We start from the raw sequence: 23,542 nt of genomic DNA, 5'->3' as shown, positions 1-23,542 counted from the left end.
ATGAGGCCGCCAGCTGAGAGGAGTCACAGGGAACATTCTGTGTGATGTGAATGATTACAGAGCACAGATCCGGCCTCATTTAAACATTTCCGGTTGGCCTCCCAGGCATGCCAGAGGATGCTCAAATTGCCACATTCCCCCTGCGGATATGAACTCCAACACCCTCATCACTCACCACAGAGTGGAAATGACGGGACAGGAGAGTGACAAAGTTAAAATTAAGTGAGACCCGCCCGGGATGGACTGGATGTTTCTTCTCCTTCTGAGCCAGGGTCACTGACATCTGGAAATAGTGATGTGGCCTCAAATCTTCCTGTGCGGGTGGACACAAGCCTGATCAAGTCGCTGAGTCACTGATCCCAAAGAGGCCATCTTACCCCCAAGTCAAATTCATCCCGTGAAGTCAGGAACCATGCCCTCGCCACCCCTGTCCCCACTACCTAAGACGGGGTTTAGCTCTGGCAAGGGGTAACAAGTTGTCTTTCATAAATCCACTGAAAATAAAGACACTTAATCAGATGGCACACAGGCTTCCAAATATATACTTAAGTTCCCACTACATGTTTTGTGCCACTAGTGGGCATTAGATAAATATTTGTTGGACAAAAAAATTAAACACTTAGTAAAAGGGGATGGATCCAAGGCACTGAGAGGAAAGGGACATGAAGGAACTTTCTGGGTGATGAAATATTTCTTATCCTTACTGGGATGTCAGTTGTCCTAGAGTATGTATATTTCAACAATCACACTATTATAAAATTAGGATCTGCATATTTCACTAAATGTAAGCTATACCTTATCTATAGTATGCCTTAAGTCTATTGCACCTCAATTATACTCAGCACCCTGGGAAAACTTTCAACGTTGAACAAAGAAAATACAATCAATATGTTAGTAAGTCTTCCCTCCAAAAAAGGAGGAAATGGTACTCCCAAAAGCTTTTTTGTTTTTTTTTTTTTTTTTTTTTTTTGTTTTTTTTTGGTCTGGTTATAACCTTCTGATGCTAGAAATTGTTCTCTGGAAGATAGAATCTTTTCATGGAAAGAACACAGGATTCTGAATCAGGCAATCCTGAACATGACTCTTGGCTCTGCCATTTACGAAAAAATATGACCCTGGGAAAATTGCTTAACTACACTGAGCCTTAGTGTCACCATCTGCAAGAATGGGATCAAGCCCTCCATCAGCGGTATAGTGTTTTGGGAGTTCGGTGATGTTAACCTTCCTCCTGCCATAGCTTTAAAAAAAATTAAACTAGTAGAAGTCAATCCATAGTTAAGGCCCTAATACATCACTTAGGGTTTTCACACAGGATTCCTACAGCAAGATGGAAGAGAGAATTCCTGCCTTGGTGAAGTGTGTTGTTGCTGTGGTTTTAAACAGTGCTATTGGAAAATGTAACATGGTTCTGGCAAAATCATCCCTTGTCTGTCAAACAGTAACAGAAAAAATTACTTTATTAAAATTTTAATGCAAAAACGAAGGTACCACAGCATTTTATCAATAATGCTGGTATGCCCTCTTTCTCTCATTGAGTAGCCAGGGCTGCACCAAAGAATCTAAAGGGCATATGGTCAGGAGTTTAACTCTTAGATGCCTAGAGAAAAAATTGGACATGAAGCCATTAGGAGACAAATGCCAACATGTGAGTGACTTTCTGTTTGCAAGGTCCATCAGAAATTACATGAAAGTGTGGTCTTTTCCCAACTCTGGAAGCAGGAGCCACCCCTCTCTGAGCCATCAGGTAAGCCTTCAGGATACCTTCCGAAACACCTTTGTCTTGTGAACATTGACCTATGAGGAACCATAAAATGGGTTCTCACATCATAACTACCCATCACACAGCTACCCTGGTGGCTCAAGCCAGGGAACTCGTGTGCTTAATTAAGTTTTCAGGTTACATTTCGACTCAATCTATCACAAGACACACTTCCTGTCTTCAATCTTAGTGGAAGATATGTCTAAAATGTTTAAATCCTTAGGAAGGAAGGAGACTTAGGACTTAGGAAGAAGAGTCAGTCGGATGAAATGGAATCTTTTTGTGATAGACTGTAGTAGCCATATGTCCGGGCATGGATTTTCATTGTTCAGGCTATAGATGGGCCAGTGTAGAGGTCTGGCTGACTGCAGGTTCTTAGGACAGCTCAGAAAAGTCATTTGCTCTTTATTTCCTTGCTTGTTTGTTTTATCAGATCCTCAGTGTGAGTTAGCTTCCTTGTATGTCTTTCCCATCAAACTGGCATTAAACCCTTCCTCCCTCAAAATGACAGCTGAGCAATTGCATGCTAACCAAGGTACCAGTCTACGTTGGAGATTCAAGGGAAAATATGCCCGACAAATAACTCTGGTCTGGAGACTTTATTATGTGGCAGTATTTCCTGAGGGTTGACTGTGTGTCAGGCTAAGCACATTCTGTGCACTATATCATTCAATATTCCCAACAAACCATTAGCTGTGTATTTTTATTATCTAGGATGTTACTTGCTAAAGTCTGAATGAGGTCTTAAACTCGGAAGCCATGCTATGTTCCACCATCTTGCTGGTCATTTCTCCCAGCTCCCGTCTTGATGTGGTGCCCATCACACTCTATTATTCTCTGATTTTATAAACATATGTTGGGAGCACTCATTAAGTCCCCCCACATGGTACTAGGTTCTGGGGATGCACTGATGAATGGGACAGACTTGGTTCATGACTCAATGGGACATATAATCAAGGGACATCAGATTAAATGTCTAAAGAATGAATGATAAATGAATGAATGAATGAATTGAACAAATGATAATTCAACCTCATCTCACCTCCTTGTATGGAGTCTGATGAGATTTAGCTTCTGGCATTTCCCTAGTGTGTGCTAATCTTTTACTGATAACTGGGCAGTGAACCCCTTAGGAACAGAAACCATCTGCAATCACATGCTGTATTCCTGAACTGTAGAGAGAAAAGAGCTCTCTTTAAACATGAATGAGTGTGATTTCAATAAGCAACTAAAATATATAAAACAAAACGAAACAAAACGAACCAAGTCACCATCTTTTTCTTCCCGGGTTGGCAGTGAATGGACAGGACATATTTAATGGTCCACAGGTATTCTAATAACTAGAATGAGTGGAATTGTTTCATTTTCTATTTTAAAATTTCCTCACTTTTCATTCCTCATTTTTCACTTGAAGAGGTTGAGGTCAGAGAGTTTCAGTGACTGGCTCAAACTACCCAATGTTCTGGATATTAAAGCCGCCAAGAGAAATTTATTTTCCAGGGATATTTTTGAACCTGGCAGTTAACCCTAAAGGCCGTCCAAGGCTCTCCTTATTTACTAGAAATTTTTGGAAAGCGAGTCTGGTTATCAGAGGCTGCAGAGCTTTCAAGAGCAAACAATTTTTTAAACAACTTCTCTCCTGGATGGTAATGATTTCATTAATGAAATGCATTTCATCATCCACATACACATCATGGTGTGAATTCTGCCTTAATAAAGAACCTTTCAAAGAACATTTATTATGGGATTTGCCTTTCATTTGTGCAGGCAGATGCTGGACACCTGGATAAGCCATTGGGTCAGCCAGTCCCTAGTAGGTTCCTCACTGGGCCTCCATTCACTAGAGAGTCACAGGACCATCAGTGACTCATATAAGGTCTGAACTCCCACAACAGTCCTAGAAGAAGGACAGAGAAAAAAGAGGGGCACATCAACCATATCCAGGATTGAGGAGGGTACTCTAAATAAAACTCTTCATAGTTTTCTAGAAGATTAGGGGTGCTTCCTTATGACTAAGCTGTTCTTTGATTCATGCCAAAGACAAGCTCATTCATTCATTCATTCAGCAAACATTTCAGAAGTTCTCCCTTTGTGGAAGAAAGTGTTACTGAAGGAGGGTAAGATACATTTTCATACCGCAAATTTAATTCTCAATGCCCTGCAGACATTTGCTATGCACAGGATCCCTGTATAAATCCTGGAAAAAATCAAGGAGCATTGTGGGAATATCCACCCATTATTTACTCAAATAGCTACTGGGTTTTGAGGGAGGACAAGACACTGCACCTAAGCTGAAGAAATGAGTTGTTTAAGGTAATGTAACGAGTTCAAAAGGAAAAAGGTGTCTGGGCTGATTTTTTTTAATGCCAAAAGAAGAATCAAATAGAACCAGCAGATGCCATTTATCACCCAAATGCAAGGCTCGGAAAGGGGAGGGGGGTGGTGGGCCACCAAATAGTGTATGAAGGCTTTGCAGCTACATCAGCGCAGATGCCCCAACTTTTTCTCTCCTAGGCAACAGCTCTCAGCTCTTCCTACTAATATTTGAGTCTGTTTGAACACGCTTAGGATGCATATGCTGTGCAAACACGCAATATGGAATAGAGGGAATCTGTGTCATGGGGTGTATATGAGGGCTGAGTTGGGTGTAGAATTTCAACATGAAACGTGGGAACTGGTATATAAGTCCTGCAGGCCTTGGGATTTAGAAAAGCCTGTGTCAGTCTGCACAGCCTGTGCCCTTGGTATTAGAAATTTGGTTTGCCTGTCTTTGAGTGACTCCATCTAGAAGTCCTAGGAGAGGGGGAAAATGAGTTCCCAAAGATACTTGTGGTCCAAACACTTATTGAGTTCCTAGTATGCACCTGGCCCTCTGCCGAGCACCAAGGTACTTGTTGTGTGCCTTTGCTATTGGGAGACCAGGGTCACCACAGGCATCACAGACACATGATAGTGTCTGGGCTTTGGTTTCTGGTGTCAATTTTTAATGGCATTAGGATATTTAACACTGGAATCCATCACTAAGTGTCCTCCATCTCATCTCTGATGAGGGAAGAAACGAAGACAAGCATATGATAATACAAGCAAGCATGTGGCCTGTGAGTCTTCCATCTGCCTGAAGTTTGACTTTGCTGCTTCCACCCTATAGAACTCTTGCATGAACTATTTGTTCAGGAGCCTGGGTCATTATCAGGGTTGTTGTCACACTCCCTTATGTGTGAGCTGGGGAAAGGGACTGACACAGGAGCAGGACTGAGGGAGGCTAGTGGCAAGAGGATAGGCTCTGGAGTGATAAAGACCCACAGATTCCTCAAGTCTCAATCTCCTAATCTGAAAACCAGGATAATATTTGGGCCTTCTGCTTTGGATCACTGTGAGAAAATGAGGCGGGATGTATAAAAGGTCTGATGCAATATCTGGCACTTTGATTAGAACTTAGCACCAGCTCCAGGATGCATGTCCCATCTTGAAGAGCAGAAGCTGCCTGAAATAGGAGCATTCACTTACCGACTTCTCAGAGATGGGGTGACTTATGGGGGTGATGGGTGTTACCCATTACCGGGCAAGGCATTCGGAGACCAGGTGTCCTGAATTCTGTGTCCAGATTCCCTGAGGATTCATGAGGGTAGATGGTGGACAATGAAGGGGCTGGGCTGTCAATGGGACCAAATGAGTCTCCAGGCCCTCCTCCCTGGGAAACGGCCCCCACATGTGTCCCTCGCCCACCCTCCCAGCCCCACATGACAAGGTAGGACTTGATCCAGGCAGAGAGGAAGCAGCTGAGTGGCTCTGCTTCACAGTAACCTGGGCCCCAGGTAGAGAGACCAAAAATATGTGTGAGAGAGACAGAGACAGAGGGATATAGAGAGATAGAGAAAGAGAGAGAAGAGAGACAAATGGAGAAAGAGACAGACACAGATTTTATGAAAGAAGAAGAAAAAGAGAAGTAGGAAGAAAAAAAGAGAGGACTAGAAGAAACAGAGGGAATGAGAAAAAAAAGTACAGAAAAGTAGAAGAGAAAAGAAACAGAAGAGTACTCACCGACTGCCTTCAAGGAGGCATACTTGTTGAGCTCTTTGCCCGGTGGCTGCTGCTCATAGGGGTTGGAGATCTGGCCCAGGCTGGGGTACGAATGTGGATGGCCCATCTGCTGGAGCAAGGGGGAGGTGGGCACCGCGTTGTTCATCTGGGTCGTGTCTGCACGTGAGGAGACAGAGGGACATGATCACAGATGGAGCAGGACCTTCTACCCACACCCACCACTGCCTGGTCCCAAACTCATGTCAGAACAACCAACTCCATGACCCTCACTGGAAAGCAGCTGAGGACAGATGGGTAAACAGCAAATTTATAAATAAAGATGATTAACTTCAGTAATAGTCAAGGAAATGCAAGTCAGAGCAACAGTGAGAAGCCAGTGCTTTGCCAGGAGACCAACAAACAGTACAAGCATGGAAGGACCCCCACACTAGCAAAGATGTGGAAACTGGCCAGTCTCATAAACTCACCTGGGGGCACAATCTGCCATGGTTGCAGAAACAAATATAATTTGTTTGTCTTGAAATGTAATGTGAATGTATACCTTGACCAAATAATACAACTTCTAGGGATGAAGCCTACAGAAACAGCATCAGAATATATGGAGAATATATGGATAGGGGCGCCTAGGTGTCTCAGTCAGTTGAGCATCTGCCCTCGGCTCAGGTCATGATCTGGAGGTCCTGGGATCAAGCTCCACATTGGGCTTCCGGCTCAGTGGGGAGCCTGCTTCTCCCTCTCCCTCTGCTACTCCCCCTGCTTTGCTTGCTCTCTTGCTCTCTGTCAAATAAATAAATAAAGCTTTTTTTTTAGATACAGAACATATGAATATTTGTTCAGAGATGTTCTTTGCACCGTTGTCTATAAAGTGGCTAAAGGGCACAGGCACAGAAACAACCTGAACTTCTATAAATACAGAATTCGTAAATAAATTACTGTGCATCTACATTAAATACACAATATGTACATGCATATGCTGGGATATCATGCGGCTGTTAGAAAAAAATGTGTTTAAAAAAAAAAAGAAAAAAATGTGTTTAAAAGTGACTTAACTCTATACATGTCAACCTGGATAGTTTCTTTTGGTTTATACTGTTAAGGGTTTCCCCAACACCTTGAGAGCAGTGGGATGGATGGAGTGAGGGGAAGAAAGAGAGGAGAAGCAGAGCACAGATGGGGTGATTATGGCTCAGGTTCAGGCAGGAACTACAGGTTCTCCCCACTTCATGAGGCACATGTACAGATCCAGATAAACATGGTGGTGGGTGCTGGTGTTGCCTTGAAAGATCCCCTTCACTTGGCATGTGTGCCTATTTCCTGGCTGCTGTGTCAGCTGCACACAGCCCATGGCTGCCCCTAGCACCCAGGAAGTTATTCTCGGCAACTACCACCCTGGGTTTAGTGTGCTTCATGCACCTCACTCAACACCTGAGGTTGTAGGCAACCAGGGCCTGGCTGACTTGAAGGCATGCAGACCAGCCCCATGCCTCAAGGTGGGGATAGCTTTGGAGCAGTGGATGCTCCAGAACTCCCAGGGATTGGAACAAGCCACCTTCTCTAGTAAAGGGCCAGACGGCAAATTGTTCAGTCTTTATGGGCCACATTGTCTTGTTACAAATGCTCAACTCCGCCCTTGTAGCAAGAAGGCACAGACATGAGGTCAATGAAGGGGTGTGGCTGTGTACCAATAAAACTTTATTTATAAAAACAGGTGGTTGCTAGATTTGGTCCAAGGGCCATAATTTGACTACCCCTGGTCCAGACTTTATCTGACACTGTGGCTCCTTTATCTTTCCTATTTTGTTTCCCTCACAACCCAAGAGGGGTGTGTGCATGTGTCTGTGCATGCGTCTGTGTCTGTGCGTCTCTGTGTGTGTCTGTATTGTGTGAGTGCTGGAGAGCATTCCCTCGGAGTCTCATACACCTGAATCCCTCTCTCAAGTGCTGCTTCTAGACAATTCAAACCATGATAGATATGGACTATGTTTGGCTTTAGAAACCAAATGAACCCAAATGGAAAGAGACAGGGACACTACAGCTGAGAGATGAGCAGAGCATGTTTATCACTGCACAGGCAACTGCATCATGGGAATGTCACCAAACATAGGCTACATAACCCAGCCTCTGGCCTGCACGTGAGGAAGTGGGTGTATCCTTCTGCCGTGATAGCTTTTTTGGCTGAGATTCAGCAGGGCTGGGAAGGCCCAAGATTAAGGAAATCATGGATGAGGTACTGCATAAGGTACAGCTTTTGCTGAAGCGTGGACCTCAAGATCCTCTGATATTTTCTCTCCAGAGCAACCTGCTGAAGTTTGTCTCCTCCAGGGCATGTCAGGCTAGACATGTTTTGTGCCCAAATGCTGGTCCAGGGGGAGCACTTACTACAAGTCCTCATTGTGTCCTGGTTTTGTGAAGTTTTTTTTTTTTCTCACAAAGTCTTTTTCTTTTTACTGGACAGGTTCTGCTAGTTGTGTGTACTCAGAGCTACCCTGCACAGAATACACTGTGCCCTGAGCATCTGAGTCATGTGATGAACCACCCATCATGGTGACTGTCTCGGTCTGGGTTTTCCCAGAAGTCACTGAGGTAAGGACTCAAGGAGGAGCAAATCTGGGAGGCAGGCTCAGGGAATACTATAGAAAAGGAGTAGTGGAGTGAGATAGGGAAGAGAAAGCAGACATAACTGTAGTGAACTGGAGTCTTATCCCATTTTGGAATTCTGGTAAATGGTGTTGAATGCCTGTCTCAGAATTTTATCTTCCATGGGCAAGTGAGCCCCTTACTATTCCTACACCAATTCCCAACAGTCATTGGGTGAGGGCTGCTTCTGGAAGATAGCAATGCCTTAGCACTCGCAACCCACCATGTTCAGGGGCAGAATATGCTCTGGCAGCCACAAAAATTCTTATTCAGATATGTAAGAGCCGGCAGTTGGAAATCAGGCCAGGAAACCACACCTCTGGCCACAGAAGTGCGTATGTGATCCAAATTGGACAAATCATGATGCCTCCTTCTTCTCGTAGTGACTGGGCTGGAGGCAGGCATGGGACCTACGCTGGACCAATTAGAATTCTTCCCTGAGTTTTTCTACTGGGAATCTTTGGACTCAAGGAGCCAGGTCATGGATTCAAGTGAGTTTGAACCTGCCATGTGGAGAATATTGTGAAGGAGTAAGGACAATAGGAGGAAAGCAGAGAAGATAGATAGGGAAATCCCTTTCTAATAAGCTAGTATGCTTTGGGGTTACTATCTTCGGCAATGTAGAGTTTGGACTAGTGTAGTTTGTGGATTCCCTCTGGGAAGTGAGACTTCCAGATCGAGGGGAGGCTGCCCATATGGCTATAATGAAGGGCCTGGGGATTGTGTCAAGATGGAAAAGGAATCACACCTGGGTGTTCTACAGAGATTTGATAGAAATTTCAAACAGCAAACGGCCTCAGTAGTACACAGGGAATGCCCAAAGACATTCATAAATTAATTTACTAATATCTTCATGGTAGGTCATGTTTTCTCACCCCTGGAAGTAGATCCCAAACATCAGCTCAAATTTTGTTCCCAGGCCTGCCAGGGGAAATGCTAAACTCTGTAGAGATAGAAATAAAACTGAAGGAAATAAAACTCTGTAGAGATGTTCCTCATCACTTGGGACAGGCTTTTATATTATTCAACAGAATAGTTAATGTGCTATCATAAAGTATTTGCTTCTGGATGATTTCTTCCAAGTCCTGAGCTTCTTCAAGGGCAGTGAGTGGTTAACTTAATGTAAGTGGGCATGACCAAGATGTCCCACCAAAGGAGTCCCTCACAAAAGAAGAGATGGGGCTGCCCCAGAGCCATATTCCTGCTATCACATGCAGAGCCACAGGAAGCAAATTCCGGCCATTTCAGACAGACATTTGGTGCTTGCTTCCAGACACTGAATATTCACAAATATTGAAATCCAGTCTCAGGGCAGCAATCAAGAATTATTAAACAGACATTTGTGACTGGGTTTTTTAAATGTTATTTTCATTTTACTGAACAAGAAGATGGAGCAAACCTGGCAACCCAGAGTTTCTGTGAGTTTTGTACAAATATATCCAGCTAAGGAGGAGAAACCAAAGTGTAGATGGGAAGTCAGCCCAGCTTGGAATCCAAGCAAAATAGAACAATTGGGTGAGGGAAGAGCAAAGACTGGATCAGATTCATCCTTGCCAGTAAAGGTGAGAAGAAAAGTAAAAGAGGTAGAGCGTATGTAGGTATATATGTATATGCATATGTATTTTTATGTATATATGTACACATATGTATATATTATCTATTTATCTATCTCTATCATTTAATTTATATAGTCATGGCCATAGAAGGAATCCAGTCAGACCAATGATGACTTGCTCTCAGCAGGGTAGTTTCTTTTGTAGACACACTTCGGGCCCAGAGATATTTTACTTACCTCACCTCTGTAGAAAGATACTTCCTACCCAATGCCACAAGAAAAACCTTCCCTGCCTCATTAAAATTTCGCAACTCATTCTGACTCTTAGAAATAATAAACAAGGACTTGCTGTTCTGGGATGCTGTTTTCCATCAAGAACCTCAGTCAACAAACAAAAAGTTGATGATGTCCCTGTGCTCTCCTTCCTAAGACGGAAGAGGGGTCTTAAGTATTTAACAGTCATTTTCAAAGAAGGGTAAGACATAGCTACTCTAATTGGAAGCATCTGGCTGACCTACCCCCAGGTAACCGCTGCATAAGTATCATTATATGTGGTATATCTTAGTCACTAAACAGAAATAAAATAAATGCATTTCAGATAGGGTCAGCTAAGGTAAAAATGCTCAGTTGCAAACACTGGGAGGATGCTGTGGGCTTCTCAGTGTAGAAGAGACAAATAACTATCAGAAACTGGACTAATTTGGCTCATCTTGGGAGAAAAGTAACAATAGCCAGTCTTTCAAGGCACATAACAGGAAGAACAGCTCAGAAAGGCACAAGATGGTCAAAGGTGTTGTTTCGTGGAGCGTACATTATGTGCCAGGCACTTGGCGAGGAATTTCTCATGTAATATATCTCCTTTAATTCCTATATCAACCCTATAATGTAGAGATCTACAGACAATACATCTTTTAAAATAAGGTGTTCATTGTAGAACAACTTTAGATTTATAAAAATACTGCAAAGATGGCACCAGGGTGGTACCTGGGTGGCTCAGTTGGTTAAGTGTCAGACTCTTGGTTTCAGTTCAGGTCATGATCTCAAGATTGTGAGATTGAGCTCCATGCTCAGCGTGAAGTCTGATTGAGATTCTCTCTGGCTCTGTCCTTCCCCATCACTCGGTCTCTGTCTCTGTCTCCGTCTCTCTCTCTCAAATAAATAAATAAATCTTAAAAAAAAAAAAAAACGATGGCACCAAGAGTTCCCATATATACCCCAGATCCTGTTACTAACATCTTGTGTTGTATGGTACATTTAAATAATGAGCCACTTTGATAAACTACTATTAACAGAAGTCTACACTTTATTCAGATTTCCTCAGTTTTTATGTAGTGTCCTTCCCCTGTTCCAGAATCTCATCCAATTACCACATTAAATGTAGTCATCATGTTTCCTTAGGTATCTCCTGGCTGTTAGTTTCTTAGACTTTCCATGTTTTTGATGATTTTGACAGTGGTAAGGACTGTCAGCTAGGTATTGCATAGAATAGCCCTTGAGTGGAATCTGTCGGATGTTTTTCTCATGTCTAGAGTGAGGTTGTGGGTTTGGGGGAGGAGAACTATAAAGTGACATTCTCAACACCCATCAAGGATACATACTATGATGCCTTATCATTGTTGATGTTAACCTTCATCACCTACCTGCCTGAGGTAGTGTCTGTCAAGTTTCTCCACTGTAAAGTTACGCTATTTTTTTTCTCTTTCCATACCATACTCTTTAAGTCACTCTATACAACGCACACTTAAAGAGCGAGGAGTTATGTTCTACCTCTTTGAGTACAGAGTGTCTATTAAATTATTTAGAATTCTTTATAGGAGGCTTGTCTCTTTCTCGTCGCTTAATTATTAAACCATTTATTTATATCAGTGTGGACACACAGACATGAATTTTATTACATTGAGTTATAAACTAATACTATTTTATTTTGTTTTTTGCTCAAATTGTTTTAGGTTGGCCATTGGAAACTTTCAGTTGGCTCCTATTGCCCCCTTTTTAGAGCTTCCTTGCTAAAAAAGCAATACAAGATGTTCCAAGTTCATCTTGTATATTCCCTGTCCAGTGCTAGAATCAGCCATCTCTCCAAAGAGGCTTGGCTCATTTTATTGTAGAATGATGTTAGTAACTAAGATCTGAGTGCTGGGTGTGCTCATTGCTTCTGGTCTCTCTCTCTGCCGACAGAGTAAGGAAATCTGCGTGTGTGTGTGTGTGTGTGTGTATGTATACTAACTCATATGTACAGGGGTCTACAAATATTTATATATGTAACCATCTTTATCTACCATAAGCTAAACATGAGTTCATCTTGCTATCTCTAACTCTAATCCATCATCATATGGGTCATTCTAGACTCCTCCTCTTGCTTATTTGTAAGCTCTCACTCCAACAATGAGAAATGTGGCTCTCATAATTCACCATCTATTGACTCAGTTGTTCAGTCTAGTATAGAGATCTAGCAATATTAGAATTATTAACCCATATCCCCATGGGAAACAACTTTTATCAATTAGAGCACAATCTTAAGAATAATGGATCTTTCAAATTATTAATATGTTTTTCTCTTCTGTCTTCCTATGTACATGATGACCATGGCATCCACATATCTGGGTAAGGCTGGGGAATTAGGATTTATTACAGAAGGAATACAAAAAAATAATGATGATGATGATATTAATTGATTAATTAATGATGAAGATGGTGAAGGCACACTTATATACATAATACACAAAGAGGTGTTATTAGGTACCAGGCACTATCCTCTATATGAACTAATCCAATCATTCCAAGAATCTCTATGAGATACTGTTTAACCCCATTTTGCAGAAGAGGAAATCAAGGCACAGAGAGGCTTTGTAACCTGCCCAAAATTATACCACTTTCATACCGCAGAGTTCTGCTTTAGATCTAGCCTTTTGACTCTAGAATCTGTGCTCTTGGTTACTTCCTTACTGGCTCTAAGGGAGTAAATTTTAAATTTCTGACATTTGCTTCAACGTGGATGGAACTGGAGGGTATTATGCTGAGTGAAGTAAGTCAATCGGAGAAGGACAAACAGTGTATGTTCTCATTCATTTGGGGAATATGAATAATAGTGAAGGGGAATATAAGGGAAGGGAGAAGAAATGTGTGGGAGATATCAGAAAGGGAGACAGAACATAAAGACTTCTAACTCTGGGAAATGAACTAGGGGTGGTGGAAGGGGAGGAGGGCGGGGGGTGGGGGGGAATGGGTGACGGGCACGGAGGGGGACACTTGACGGGATGAGCACTGGGTGTTATTCTGTATGTTGGTAAATTGAACACCAATAAAAATTAATTTATTAAAAAAAATTTCTGACATTCACAAAATTATTTTGCAGTCAGACAATAATACAATTTTAAGTCACATGGCTGATTTTGGAAAGTGTTCTAAATTCCTTTCTCTCTATTCTTTTTTTTAATTTTTAAAATTTAATTTAATTCTAAATTCTAGTAGTTAACATACAGTATATTATATTAGTTTCAGATGTACAATAGTGATTCAACAATTCCACATATCCCCCAGTACTCATCACAAGTGTACTCCTTAATCCCCAAAATCTATTTTACCCATCCCTCCACTCACTTCCCCTCTGATAACCATCAGTGTGTTATCTATGGTAAAAAATCTGTTTCTTGATTTCTCTCTCTCTTTCTCTCTCTCTCTCTTTCCTTTTAAATTCCACATAGTGAAATCATATGTCTTTCTCTGACTGATTTATTCAACTTAGCATTCTACTCTCTAGCTTCATCCATGTTGCAAATGGCAAGATTTCATTCTTTTTGATGGCTGAGTAATATTCCAGTGTGTATATATACCATATCTGCTTTATCCATTCTAAGCCCAAGTGTCCATCTAATGATGGACATGTGGGCTGCTTCCAAAATTTGGCTGTTGTAGATAATGCTGCTATAAACATTGGGGTGCATGTATCTCTTTGAATTAGTGTATCCCTTTCAAATACCCAATAGTGTTATTACTGGATCATAGGTAGTTACATTTTTAACTTTTTGAGGATGCCCTCATATCTTTCTTTCCATTCTTTACCAAATTGAGGCTGGGACTTAGTAGGCAGGACTACAGAATTTTTGTCAAGGATGGACCAGGGAAGAAAAAAAATGGGAAGCCTGCCTCCTCTGATTTTAGGGAAATGAGAAAAATGACAAGGAAAGAGAGAGAGAGAGATGAAGGACTATCACTTGATTTTCCCTCTTTGGTCTTCAGACCCAGGTTGGGGAAAATGATGGGTGAGGGAAACGCTGAGGGCAGGGATTTCTCATCTCACTCCTGTGTTTGGGACTCCAGGAGGAACTCAAAGTGAAGAAGCTCTGAGCTATCAGAGGGGATCTGAGTCAGTTAAGAAACAAAGTGGTATGATCTGACTACCCAGATAGCCTCAGAGCAGGGATCTTGCAATACAGCCTTTCATTGTGGGGCAGAGGGTTCCACATAGTAGCATGGAGTGCTTCCTTCCACTTTATTCTGTTCTCCTTTCTCTCCCAAGCAGATGGTTAGCATAGCCCAACTCAGACAAAAATCACAAACTCAGAAAGGCCAAATAAGCACCTTAATCATATAAAAAACAAAAAACAACCTATTTCTCTAAGTATTACAATCCTAATTTACATATAAGGAAACTGAAGCCCAAAGAGGTTGAGATGCTTGTCCAAAGTCCCGCAGCATATTAGTAAGTGTCAGGATTTGATCCCAGGTTTGTCTGATGGCAAAACAGGTGCTTCCTCCACTAAGTTAAGCTGCCTCTAAGCAGGGACAGGAACAAACTGGAGGCTCAGCATTGAGCCTCCTCTATGGAAAGAGACTCTTCTGTTTTGAGTATCTTCCTTCTTATAAAATTTCCCACTCAGACCAGTAAACCAGTGGCCAGATCTATATGTTTTTGTTTCCTTTTTCTTTTTTTTAAAATTTTATTTATTTATGATAGTCATCACACACACACACACAGAGAGAGAGAGAGAGAGAGAGAGAGAGAGGCAGAGACATAGGCAGAGGGAGAATCAGGCTCCATGCAGGGAGCCTGATGTGGGATTCTATCCTGGATCTCCAGGATTGCGCCCTGGGCCAAAGGCAGGCACTAAACCGCTGCGCCACCCAGGGATCCCTTGTTTCCTTTTTCATCCGGAGAATAGAACTTATAACAATAATAACCCCAGGGAACGAGCAGGTCTCCCCCCACCCCTGTTCTGAGAATCCCTTCTTGCCTTGTGGAACCTGTGCTCTGACCTCTCCAGCTTGCTCACCCATCCATTCCTCCTCATGTATTTGTCTGCAGTGTGCCAGGCATTGTGCTTGGTGGACAAGTCCTAGCTCTTGCACCACCTACTAATTAGAGGAACTCAAAAAATTTTCCCAAAGATTTTCAGCAACCAAGAGGTTGCCCAGCCTATGAGGCCATGTTGGCCTTATGCAGCTTTCTCCCCCACCCCACTCTCCCCAACATACTTTCTGTGCTTGACAGCATAGCTTTGCAGTCACTGCCCACAAACAGCAGCATCCAGGATGACATAATGAAGTAAGAATGGAATTTTAACTCAGTTAGTCCTGGATTCAAATTCTGACTCTTCTCTTTGCCAATAGCATCTTGGAGTATGTTCTAACACCTGCCTGAGCCTCAGTCTTCAGCTCTAAAATGGGGACATAACAGCTTCCTCTGAGGGGTGCTATGAGGCTTGGAGACTGCATATACACAGTGCTCAGCATCCCACCTGAAACAGAGTAACCATCCAAGACATTATAGCCAAAGCTTTATTGCTTCCAATTGTTTGGGAAACAAAGATGACATGATGGGGTGGCCACAAAAGGAGAGCGGTAGGTTTCCATAAGGCCCCCTCTGGACTCGGGATTCTTGGACATATTCCAGATCATTCAGTTGTCTCAGAACAGGATAAATGAGAGGGAATAGGGAGGGGATGTTCTTGCAGGGGCCAGTTGCAGTGGTAATTCTCAGAACAACAACAAAAAAAGAGAATACATGGTCAGAAATCATAGCAGAGCTCTGGCTTTTAGCTCTGTGTTCCTTTCTATCCTTTCCAAACCTTTGTGCCCAGTATCCTTTTAAAGAGAAAACCTGAAAATTATAGTTTGAAATACCATGTAGATTTTCTGTGGCCACAAGCAAGCAAAAAAAAAAATTCAAATCCAACTCAAAATTACCCTGAATTTGTCAAAAGAGAACATAGCAGGCTAGGCTCTCACCAGAAAAGGTTTATGTAGAAAGAGAATTAAATCCATCTTATTGAATCTTGGTGGCAGAAGGACCAGCAGGGATTTGCAATGGAGGAAAAACTGCACATACATCATTGTAAAACCTTTGGTAAACGAAGCATTTGTGTTACCCATGGGTTTGTATCTCTAAGCAAGCATGCAAAACATTTTTTAAAAATTTTTGACCATTTAGGATGGGGATATTTTAAAACTGGAGTTGTTAAATATTTATTTAATGTTCATTTCTGGCCACTTTTTATGCAGGCTCTGGGGGGTGGGGGGAGAGATTCATTCTAAATCTTGGGTTGTGCCCCAAAGAGACGATGGGCACTTTTAGTCTGCAGGGCAGACCAAAGCAACACAGGGGACATGGAGGACCCTTAAGACCAGCATGGTTAGTGCCATGATACAGCGAAACAGAGTCCTGTGACAGCACAACCAACATGGCACCTCACCCAGCTTTAGAAGGTAGAAGACCTTCTTCATTTACATTTTGAGAGAGATTGTCGAAGACACTACACGAGGACCATTTTAATTGGAAGTAACATTGTGAGCATGTTCAAGAAATGGCCATTTATTGGTATCCCGTTTCAGGGCCATCTCCAAAGTGAGTTAACTCACCACTGATAGCTCAGCATCATCATTATAAATACCAAAGGTTGTCTTATGGGCACAGTGGTCATTTCCCCAAAGTCAAGTTCATGAGCTCGTCTAATGGTACACGTGTGCCCCCTCCCTCACTAGCCCAGTGTGGCCTGGTTGCTTCTTTCCTGCTCCTTGTCCTCTTACCCTCCTCCTGCACCATCTTCCTCCCAATTCCATCTGTTTAGAACTTTTCTTTTCCCCTTCATCATGGTTAGTCTTTTATCAGTTGCATGGTGAGCCACAGCCTGTCACCTTGGCCTTCATTATTTCTAGTTCAAATGTGTTGTGGGATTAGAAACTAGATACCCAAGCTTGTTAGAATAAGTTGTAAAGTAACAATTAGCCATATGTAAAGATACTATTCTGCAAAATGCTCTCCTTTTTCCCAACATCTTTCCCAAGCTGACTCTGAATCATCTTTTCAGGGTCAGCTTATACATCATACCCTCCAGGGGACCTTCCTTCCCCCAACCTTTTTTTTTTTTTAAAGATTTTATTTATTTATCCATGAGAGACACAGAGAGAGGCAAAGAGAGAGAGGCAGAGACACAGGCAGAGAGAGAAGCAGTCTCCCTGCAGGGAGCCCGACGTGGGACTGGATTCCTGGTCTCCAGGGTCACGGCCTGGACTGAAGGCGGCGCTAAATCACTGAGCCACCAGGGATCCCCCCACCCTATCTTAAATATTTCTGCACCTCTCCGTATTCACCTGCTAGGGCTGCCATAACCACTGAGATAGGAGGGCTTTTAACAACAGAAATGTATCATCTTGCAGTTCTAGAGGCTGGAAGTCTAAGATCAAGGTCGGTTCCTTCTGAGGTGGTAAGGTGCCTCTCTCCTAGTCTCTGGTGGTATGCTGGCCATCCTTGGCACTCCTGAGCTGGTGGAAGCATCACCCCAATATCTGCCTCTATCCTCACATGGTGTTTGCTTTGTGTGCATGCCTGTGTCCAAATTCCTCTTTTTCAGAAGGACATCAGTTGTATTGGATCGGGGCTCATCCTACTCCAGGAGGACTTCAACTTAACTAATTTACACCCAAAACAATCCTATCCCCAAACAAGGTCACATTCTAAGGTACTGAACGTTAGGACATCAGCATATCAATTCGAGAGGGACACGATTCAATTCTCAATTCGAAACACTTCCTTTGCTTTGCTTCTTTAGCCACAGAAATAGTCTCTTTATTTCCAATGCCTGTTTTCCCACACCGCTGAGGTCAGGGGATATGATCCATCTCCTCCATACCTCCGTTCCTGGCTCCTGGAGCTTACTCCATGGAACTGAATTCTAACTAACACAGGAAAGGATGAGGGGGGAAAAGACCATTTTTCAGGCACCTGCTATGTGACAGGCAGTATGCAAGGAGTTTTACCTAAAAGTCAGCTTTCTCGCTAAGAAAAATGCATTAAATGTGTCAGCTTAGCAACAGCCATTTTTGTTGCTCTGAAACTTGTTTTTTCTTTTTGGATTGTATGTGCACTGGCTACGTACTTTGTTTATGGACGATTTGACAGCAAACAACAACAATAGAAAAGGAAAGCAATAAAAGAAATGAGGGAACTGGGCCCAGCTTAGCTAAACACGAGGGATGCTATGCTGCTCAGGTGTGTATCCTTCAGGTGGTAACACAATGCAGATACCCCATGGGTGGTATCTTACATTATATCTTACAATATATCTTACACCAAGACTCTAGTAGAAATGATGCTATACAGGGGTTGGGGGAGTTTCAGACAGCAGGTGACTAGTTGCTTAAGAAAATTTTCAGCGTGCACCAAAAAGACCTTTATCTCCTGCTTTGGTTGAAGCTTCGCAGAGCCAATGCATGGAGGCAGAGTATTTGTTGATTTCCTATCACTCATACATTTCGTCCTCACAGAGCCCACCTGGGGTGCAAATCTCCCGCACTTAACTTCGAGAGTCCATTTTCAAGGACTTATCACATAGAGGATGGCTGAGGTTCACAGTGATAGACACGACCATGTCTCTCCCCATTTTCCTTATCTTCCAACGTCCTCTAACTAGCTTCCCCTGTGATTCAAGATGCTAATCTTTCCTCTTGAGGAGTATTTGAGAGCAAAGTGAGTTTATGAAGATAGACTAGGTCATTTAGAGGCAGGAGACATGGATTCAAATCCTATTCCAGCAACGTACCAGCTGTGAGGTCTTAAGAAAATTAATGGAGCCCTTGTGCCTGCGGTTTACTGCATATAAAATGGAGAGAGATGGGGAACTAAGTGTTACTGAAGGCAAAAGAATCGGAAGCAGGTTCTTGAAGAGACATTTGCTCACCTACCTATACTGCAGCACTATTCACAATAGCCAAGAGGTAGAAGCAACCCAAGTACCCCTCGATAGGATGAAGGGACAAAGAAAATGTGGTATAGGGACACCTGGGTGGCTCAATCCATTAAGCGTCTACCTTTGGCTCAGGTCATGATCCTGGGACCCTGGGATTGAGCCCTGTGTCAGGCTCCCTGCTCAGCGGGGAGTCTGCTCTCCCTCTCCTTCTGCCCTTCCCCCACCCACTCGTGCACACTTTTTCTCTCTCTCAAATAAATAAAATCTTTAAAAGGAAGAAAATGTGGTATATGCAAACAATGGAATGTTATTCCGCTTTTAAAAAGAAGGGACTTCTGACACCTGTTTTAACATAGATGAACCTTAAGGACATTACACTAAGTGAAATAAGCCAGTTAAAAAAGACTCATACTGTATGAGGTACCTAGAGTAGTCAGACTCTTAGAGACAGGAAGTAGAATGGTGGTTACCAGGAGCTGGGGTGGAGGACAAGAATGGGGGGCTGGTGTCTAATGAGTAGAGGTTTCTCAATTTTGCAAGATGAAGAAGTTCTGGAAATCGGGAGCACAACAATGCAAATATACTTAACATTACTGAATTGTATGCTTAGAAATGGTTGAGAGAGTAGATTTTATGTTTTGTGTTCCTTCCCAAAATTTGAAAAAAATAAAATAAAAAGCACGTGCCAAGTACTTTACCTATACATCCTTTATTATATCTGAAGCCATTCTGAAAGTTAGGCATTATTGTGCACAATTTGCAGATGAGAAATAGGAGGCAAAAAGAGGCTATGAACCATGTATTCAAGGTCATGAGCAGCAGAGACAAAGTCAACTTCATCCAAAACCAATGCTTCTTTCTCCATACTAACTGATTAGTTACAACAAAGTCCAGAATAAGATAAAATGAGATACATCCTGAAAGCACTGACCTTAATATCTGGCACATACAAGAATCTGTAATGTAATCTTTCTCCTCATATTTCCACATTTTAAAGACTTTCAAGCCCCAATAAAAACAGCCTAACCATTTTTATCCTCTGAGAATGCTCCAAGTGGTGATTGTTGATTAAATCAAATCCTTTTTAATTGCAAGTTGAGCAAATTCATTTGTTGAATAACCCACTTATCAAATAATCACCATGTGCCATTCCTAGGCCAGGCATCTTTCTGGGTATCGGGGAAAGAGAAATGGATAAGACCCATCCCTGCCTTTGAAAAGATCACAGTCCAAGGGAGTGCTGAAGACGGGAACAGACAGGTAAATGACTTCCTTGTATCACATGTGATATTACAAATAGGTACAAAGATCTGAGGCAATCTCTGTTTCAAGATTAAAATCCCTAAAAATGATCATTTAAGATCTAAAAAACACAAACAAAAACAAAAACCCAACAACCTTGGGGCACCTGTGTGGCTCAATTAAGTGTCTGCCTTCAGCTCAGGTCATGATCCCAGGGTTCTGGGACGGAGCCCCACATCGGGCTCCCTGCTCAGTGGGAGTCAGTTTCTCCCTCTTCCTCTACTCCTCTCCCTCACTCGTGCTCTCTCAAATAAATAAAATACTAAAAAAAAAAAAAAAAAGAAAGAAAAAAGAAACCCTTAAAATTGCAAAATGAAACCTCAATGAGATATCGCTACCTATCTAGAAGAATAGCAAAACAAAAGCAAAATAAAAAGTCTGACAATGCCAAATCCTGGCAAGGATGTGAAGCAACTGTGAGACTCTTATGCATTGCTCCTAGGAATGCAAAATTATACAACCCCTTGGGAAAAAAGTGTAGCAGTTTCTTTTAAAAGTTAAACTTAGGGCACCTAGGTGGCTCAGTTGGCTAAATGTCTACCTTTGGCTTGGGTCATGATCTCAGGGTCCTGGGATTGAGCTTCAAGTCGGGCTCCCTGCTCAGTGGGGAGTCTGCTTCTCCCTCTCCTTCTGCCTGTCGCTCCCCCTGCTTGTGTTCTTTCTCTGTCAAATAAAATCTTTTAAAAAATTAAACATATACTGAAAATCAGACTTTATAATTCTACTCCTAGGTATTTAGCCAAGAGAAATGAAAACTTATGCTCACACAGAAACCTGAGTGATGTTTATAGTGGATTCATTCATAATCGCTCCAAACTGAGAACAAACCAAATGTCCTTCATTGGTGAATTGATAAACAAGCTACATTCATGCAGAGGAATACCACTGAGAAGTGCAATGGAAGAGAAATTTTTTAAAAAAATATTTTATTTATTTGAGAGAGAGAGAGAGAGAGAGAGAACAAGCAGGGAGGAGGAGCAAGGGAAGAAGGAGAAGCAGACTCCTGCCTACTGGGAGCCCGATGCAGGGCTTGATCCCAGGATCCTTGGATCATGACCTGAGTGAAAAGCAGATGCTTAACCAACTGAGCCACCCAGGTGCCCAAGAAAGATTTTTATTTATTTTTATTTTTATTTTTTTTAATATTTTTATTTATTTATGATAGTCACACAGAGAGAGAGAGGCAGAGACATAGGCAGAGGGAGAAGCAGGCTCCATGCACTGGGAGCCCGCCACGGGATTCGATCCCGGGTCTCCAGGATCGCGCCCTGGGCCAAAGGCAGGCACCAAACTGCTGCGCCACCCAGGGTTCCCCCTTTTTTTTAAAAAAAATATTTAGATTTTTAATATATATATTATGCTAAGTGAAAGAAGGTAGACTCAAAATGCCAGATACTGTATGATTCCATTTATAGGACATTTTAGAAAATGTCCTTATACATTCTATAAGGATAGAAATCAGGTCTGTGGTTGTGAGATGAGGAGTTGGCTTCAAAGGGACAGCCCAAGGAATCTGGAGGTGAGGTAGGAGGATGGAGACATCATGGGTCTTGACTGTGATAATGATTACATGACTCTGTGCATTTGTCAAAATTCACAGAAATGTTCACCAAAAAGAATCAATTTTACTGCATATAAATTATAAAGTAAATTTAAATAAATTTTTAAAAAATATGTAAAGACATTATCCTGCTTAGCAACAAAGAGTTCTGCTGGCAGAGCAGAGACTGTGAGGAATCTCTGAAATGTGGGGCCAAAATGGGATTAGATTAAAAAAGGAATCCACAGGGCAGGATCCAAACCAGAGAACAGAGCTGCAGAAGATGGGTTCAAACATCCCAGAGGTGATGATGGAAACAAGGGGGGCTGAGGACATTGACAAGTCATTCATTTTATGCTGCAACTTCCCTGTGCTAAGGAAGTAGAACCCAAGCCATCCTGCTTCTCCCCAAGCCTTCTGGCTTCTCAGTTTAGCGAGGCAAGCACCATGATCACAAAATCTTAGGTCAGGCAGAGAGATACCCAAAGTGGATGGGGGTGCTCAGGATGAATCAGGGCCACCCAGAAGACCACCTGCTTAAGCATCCTATTGGTCAACACATCCCACTCTCTGCATAAAGCATAGATGTGGCTAAGGAACTGCAAGCACCACAGTTCCTACCCATCCCTCCCCAAGAAGACAGTGCTAACAAACCCAGTAGACATTCTACAAGGAATCTCAACCACAAAGATGAGTCCCAATCCGGACTTACCAAACCCATGGAAATACCAACCAACACTATGAAATAGAAGATGTAATCTCAAAAAGTAGAAGAACGTAAATCCAAGGATAGAGAACCAACAGAACCAGTAGGTCAGGACTTTAAAATACGTGTAATTAATAGTCTCAAAGAGACGAAGGATATTGCATATATGAAATAAGAACAGGTATTTATGCAAAAAGAAACAAATAGGATTCTTCGGAAAAGAAAAGCATAGCTGTTAAAACTGAGATGAGGAACTTCATAGAGATTTAACTCTAGCTGGAGGATTGAGGGTAGGCTTCTTTGAATCTCCAGCTCTCAGCTGAGAGATCATTCCTGTCAGTAGAAACAGTAAAAACAAAGGTAAAGAATGATGGGAAAGTATTGTGTAATTTCTAAGGAACCATAATAAACTCGGAGTAGCTGGAGCAAAAAATATAGGGGAATAGTTTTTTCTTTTTACTCTGCCTTCCTTTGTGGTATGAGCCATGAACTATGTCACAATGAAAGTGTTCACAACAGTCAGCCATGAATTACATTGTGGTGAAAGGGTTCAGTTGTGAGTACACACATATAATGTGGGCACTTTCAACTACTGTTTCATTTTACTCTTTACTTCCTATCATCTGTAGCAGGTTACATTTTCCAAAGATGGTCACCGCAATATTTCCCCATTTCATTTGCTCTTTTTATAATACAATGTTGATGATTCTCCCATCAAGTGGGGCATCTGTGTTGTGTCCCTTGTTGCTGAGCCCTCGCAGATCTTTGTGATTTCTCCTGCCAACAGAGTCAGGCAGAAGTGATGCTCTGTGAATTC

At 42.2% G+C, this 23,542-nt stretch overlaps 1 protein-coding gene across 1 annotated transcript in view; it reads right to left on the bottom strand.

The window, feature by feature from the left end:
• Positions 1 to 23,542, bottom strand: part of SHISA9 (shisa family member 9) — a 276,978-nt gene that overhangs the window by 19,007 nt on the left and 234,429 nt on the right. Inside the window, exon 3 of the mRNA XM_055339365.1 lies at positions 5,801 to 5,956. Coding sequence (XP_055195340.1) covers positions 5,801 to 5,956 — 156 coding nt within the window. The remainder of the gene's footprint in view (positions 1 to 5,800; positions 5,957 to 23,542) is intronic.

This window comes from Nyctereutes procyonoides, unplaced genomic scaffold (genome assembly GCF_905146905.1).
Source record: "Nyctereutes procyonoides isolate TBG_1078 unplaced genomic scaffold, NYPRO_anot_genome, whole genome shotgun sequence".
Taxonomy (NCBI): Eukaryota; Metazoa; Chordata; class Mammalia; order Carnivora; family Canidae; genus Nyctereutes; species Nyctereutes procyonoides.
The sequence above is the reverse complement of the archived record's forward strand: the minus strand, read 5'-3'. Positions and strand labels throughout refer to the sequence as shown.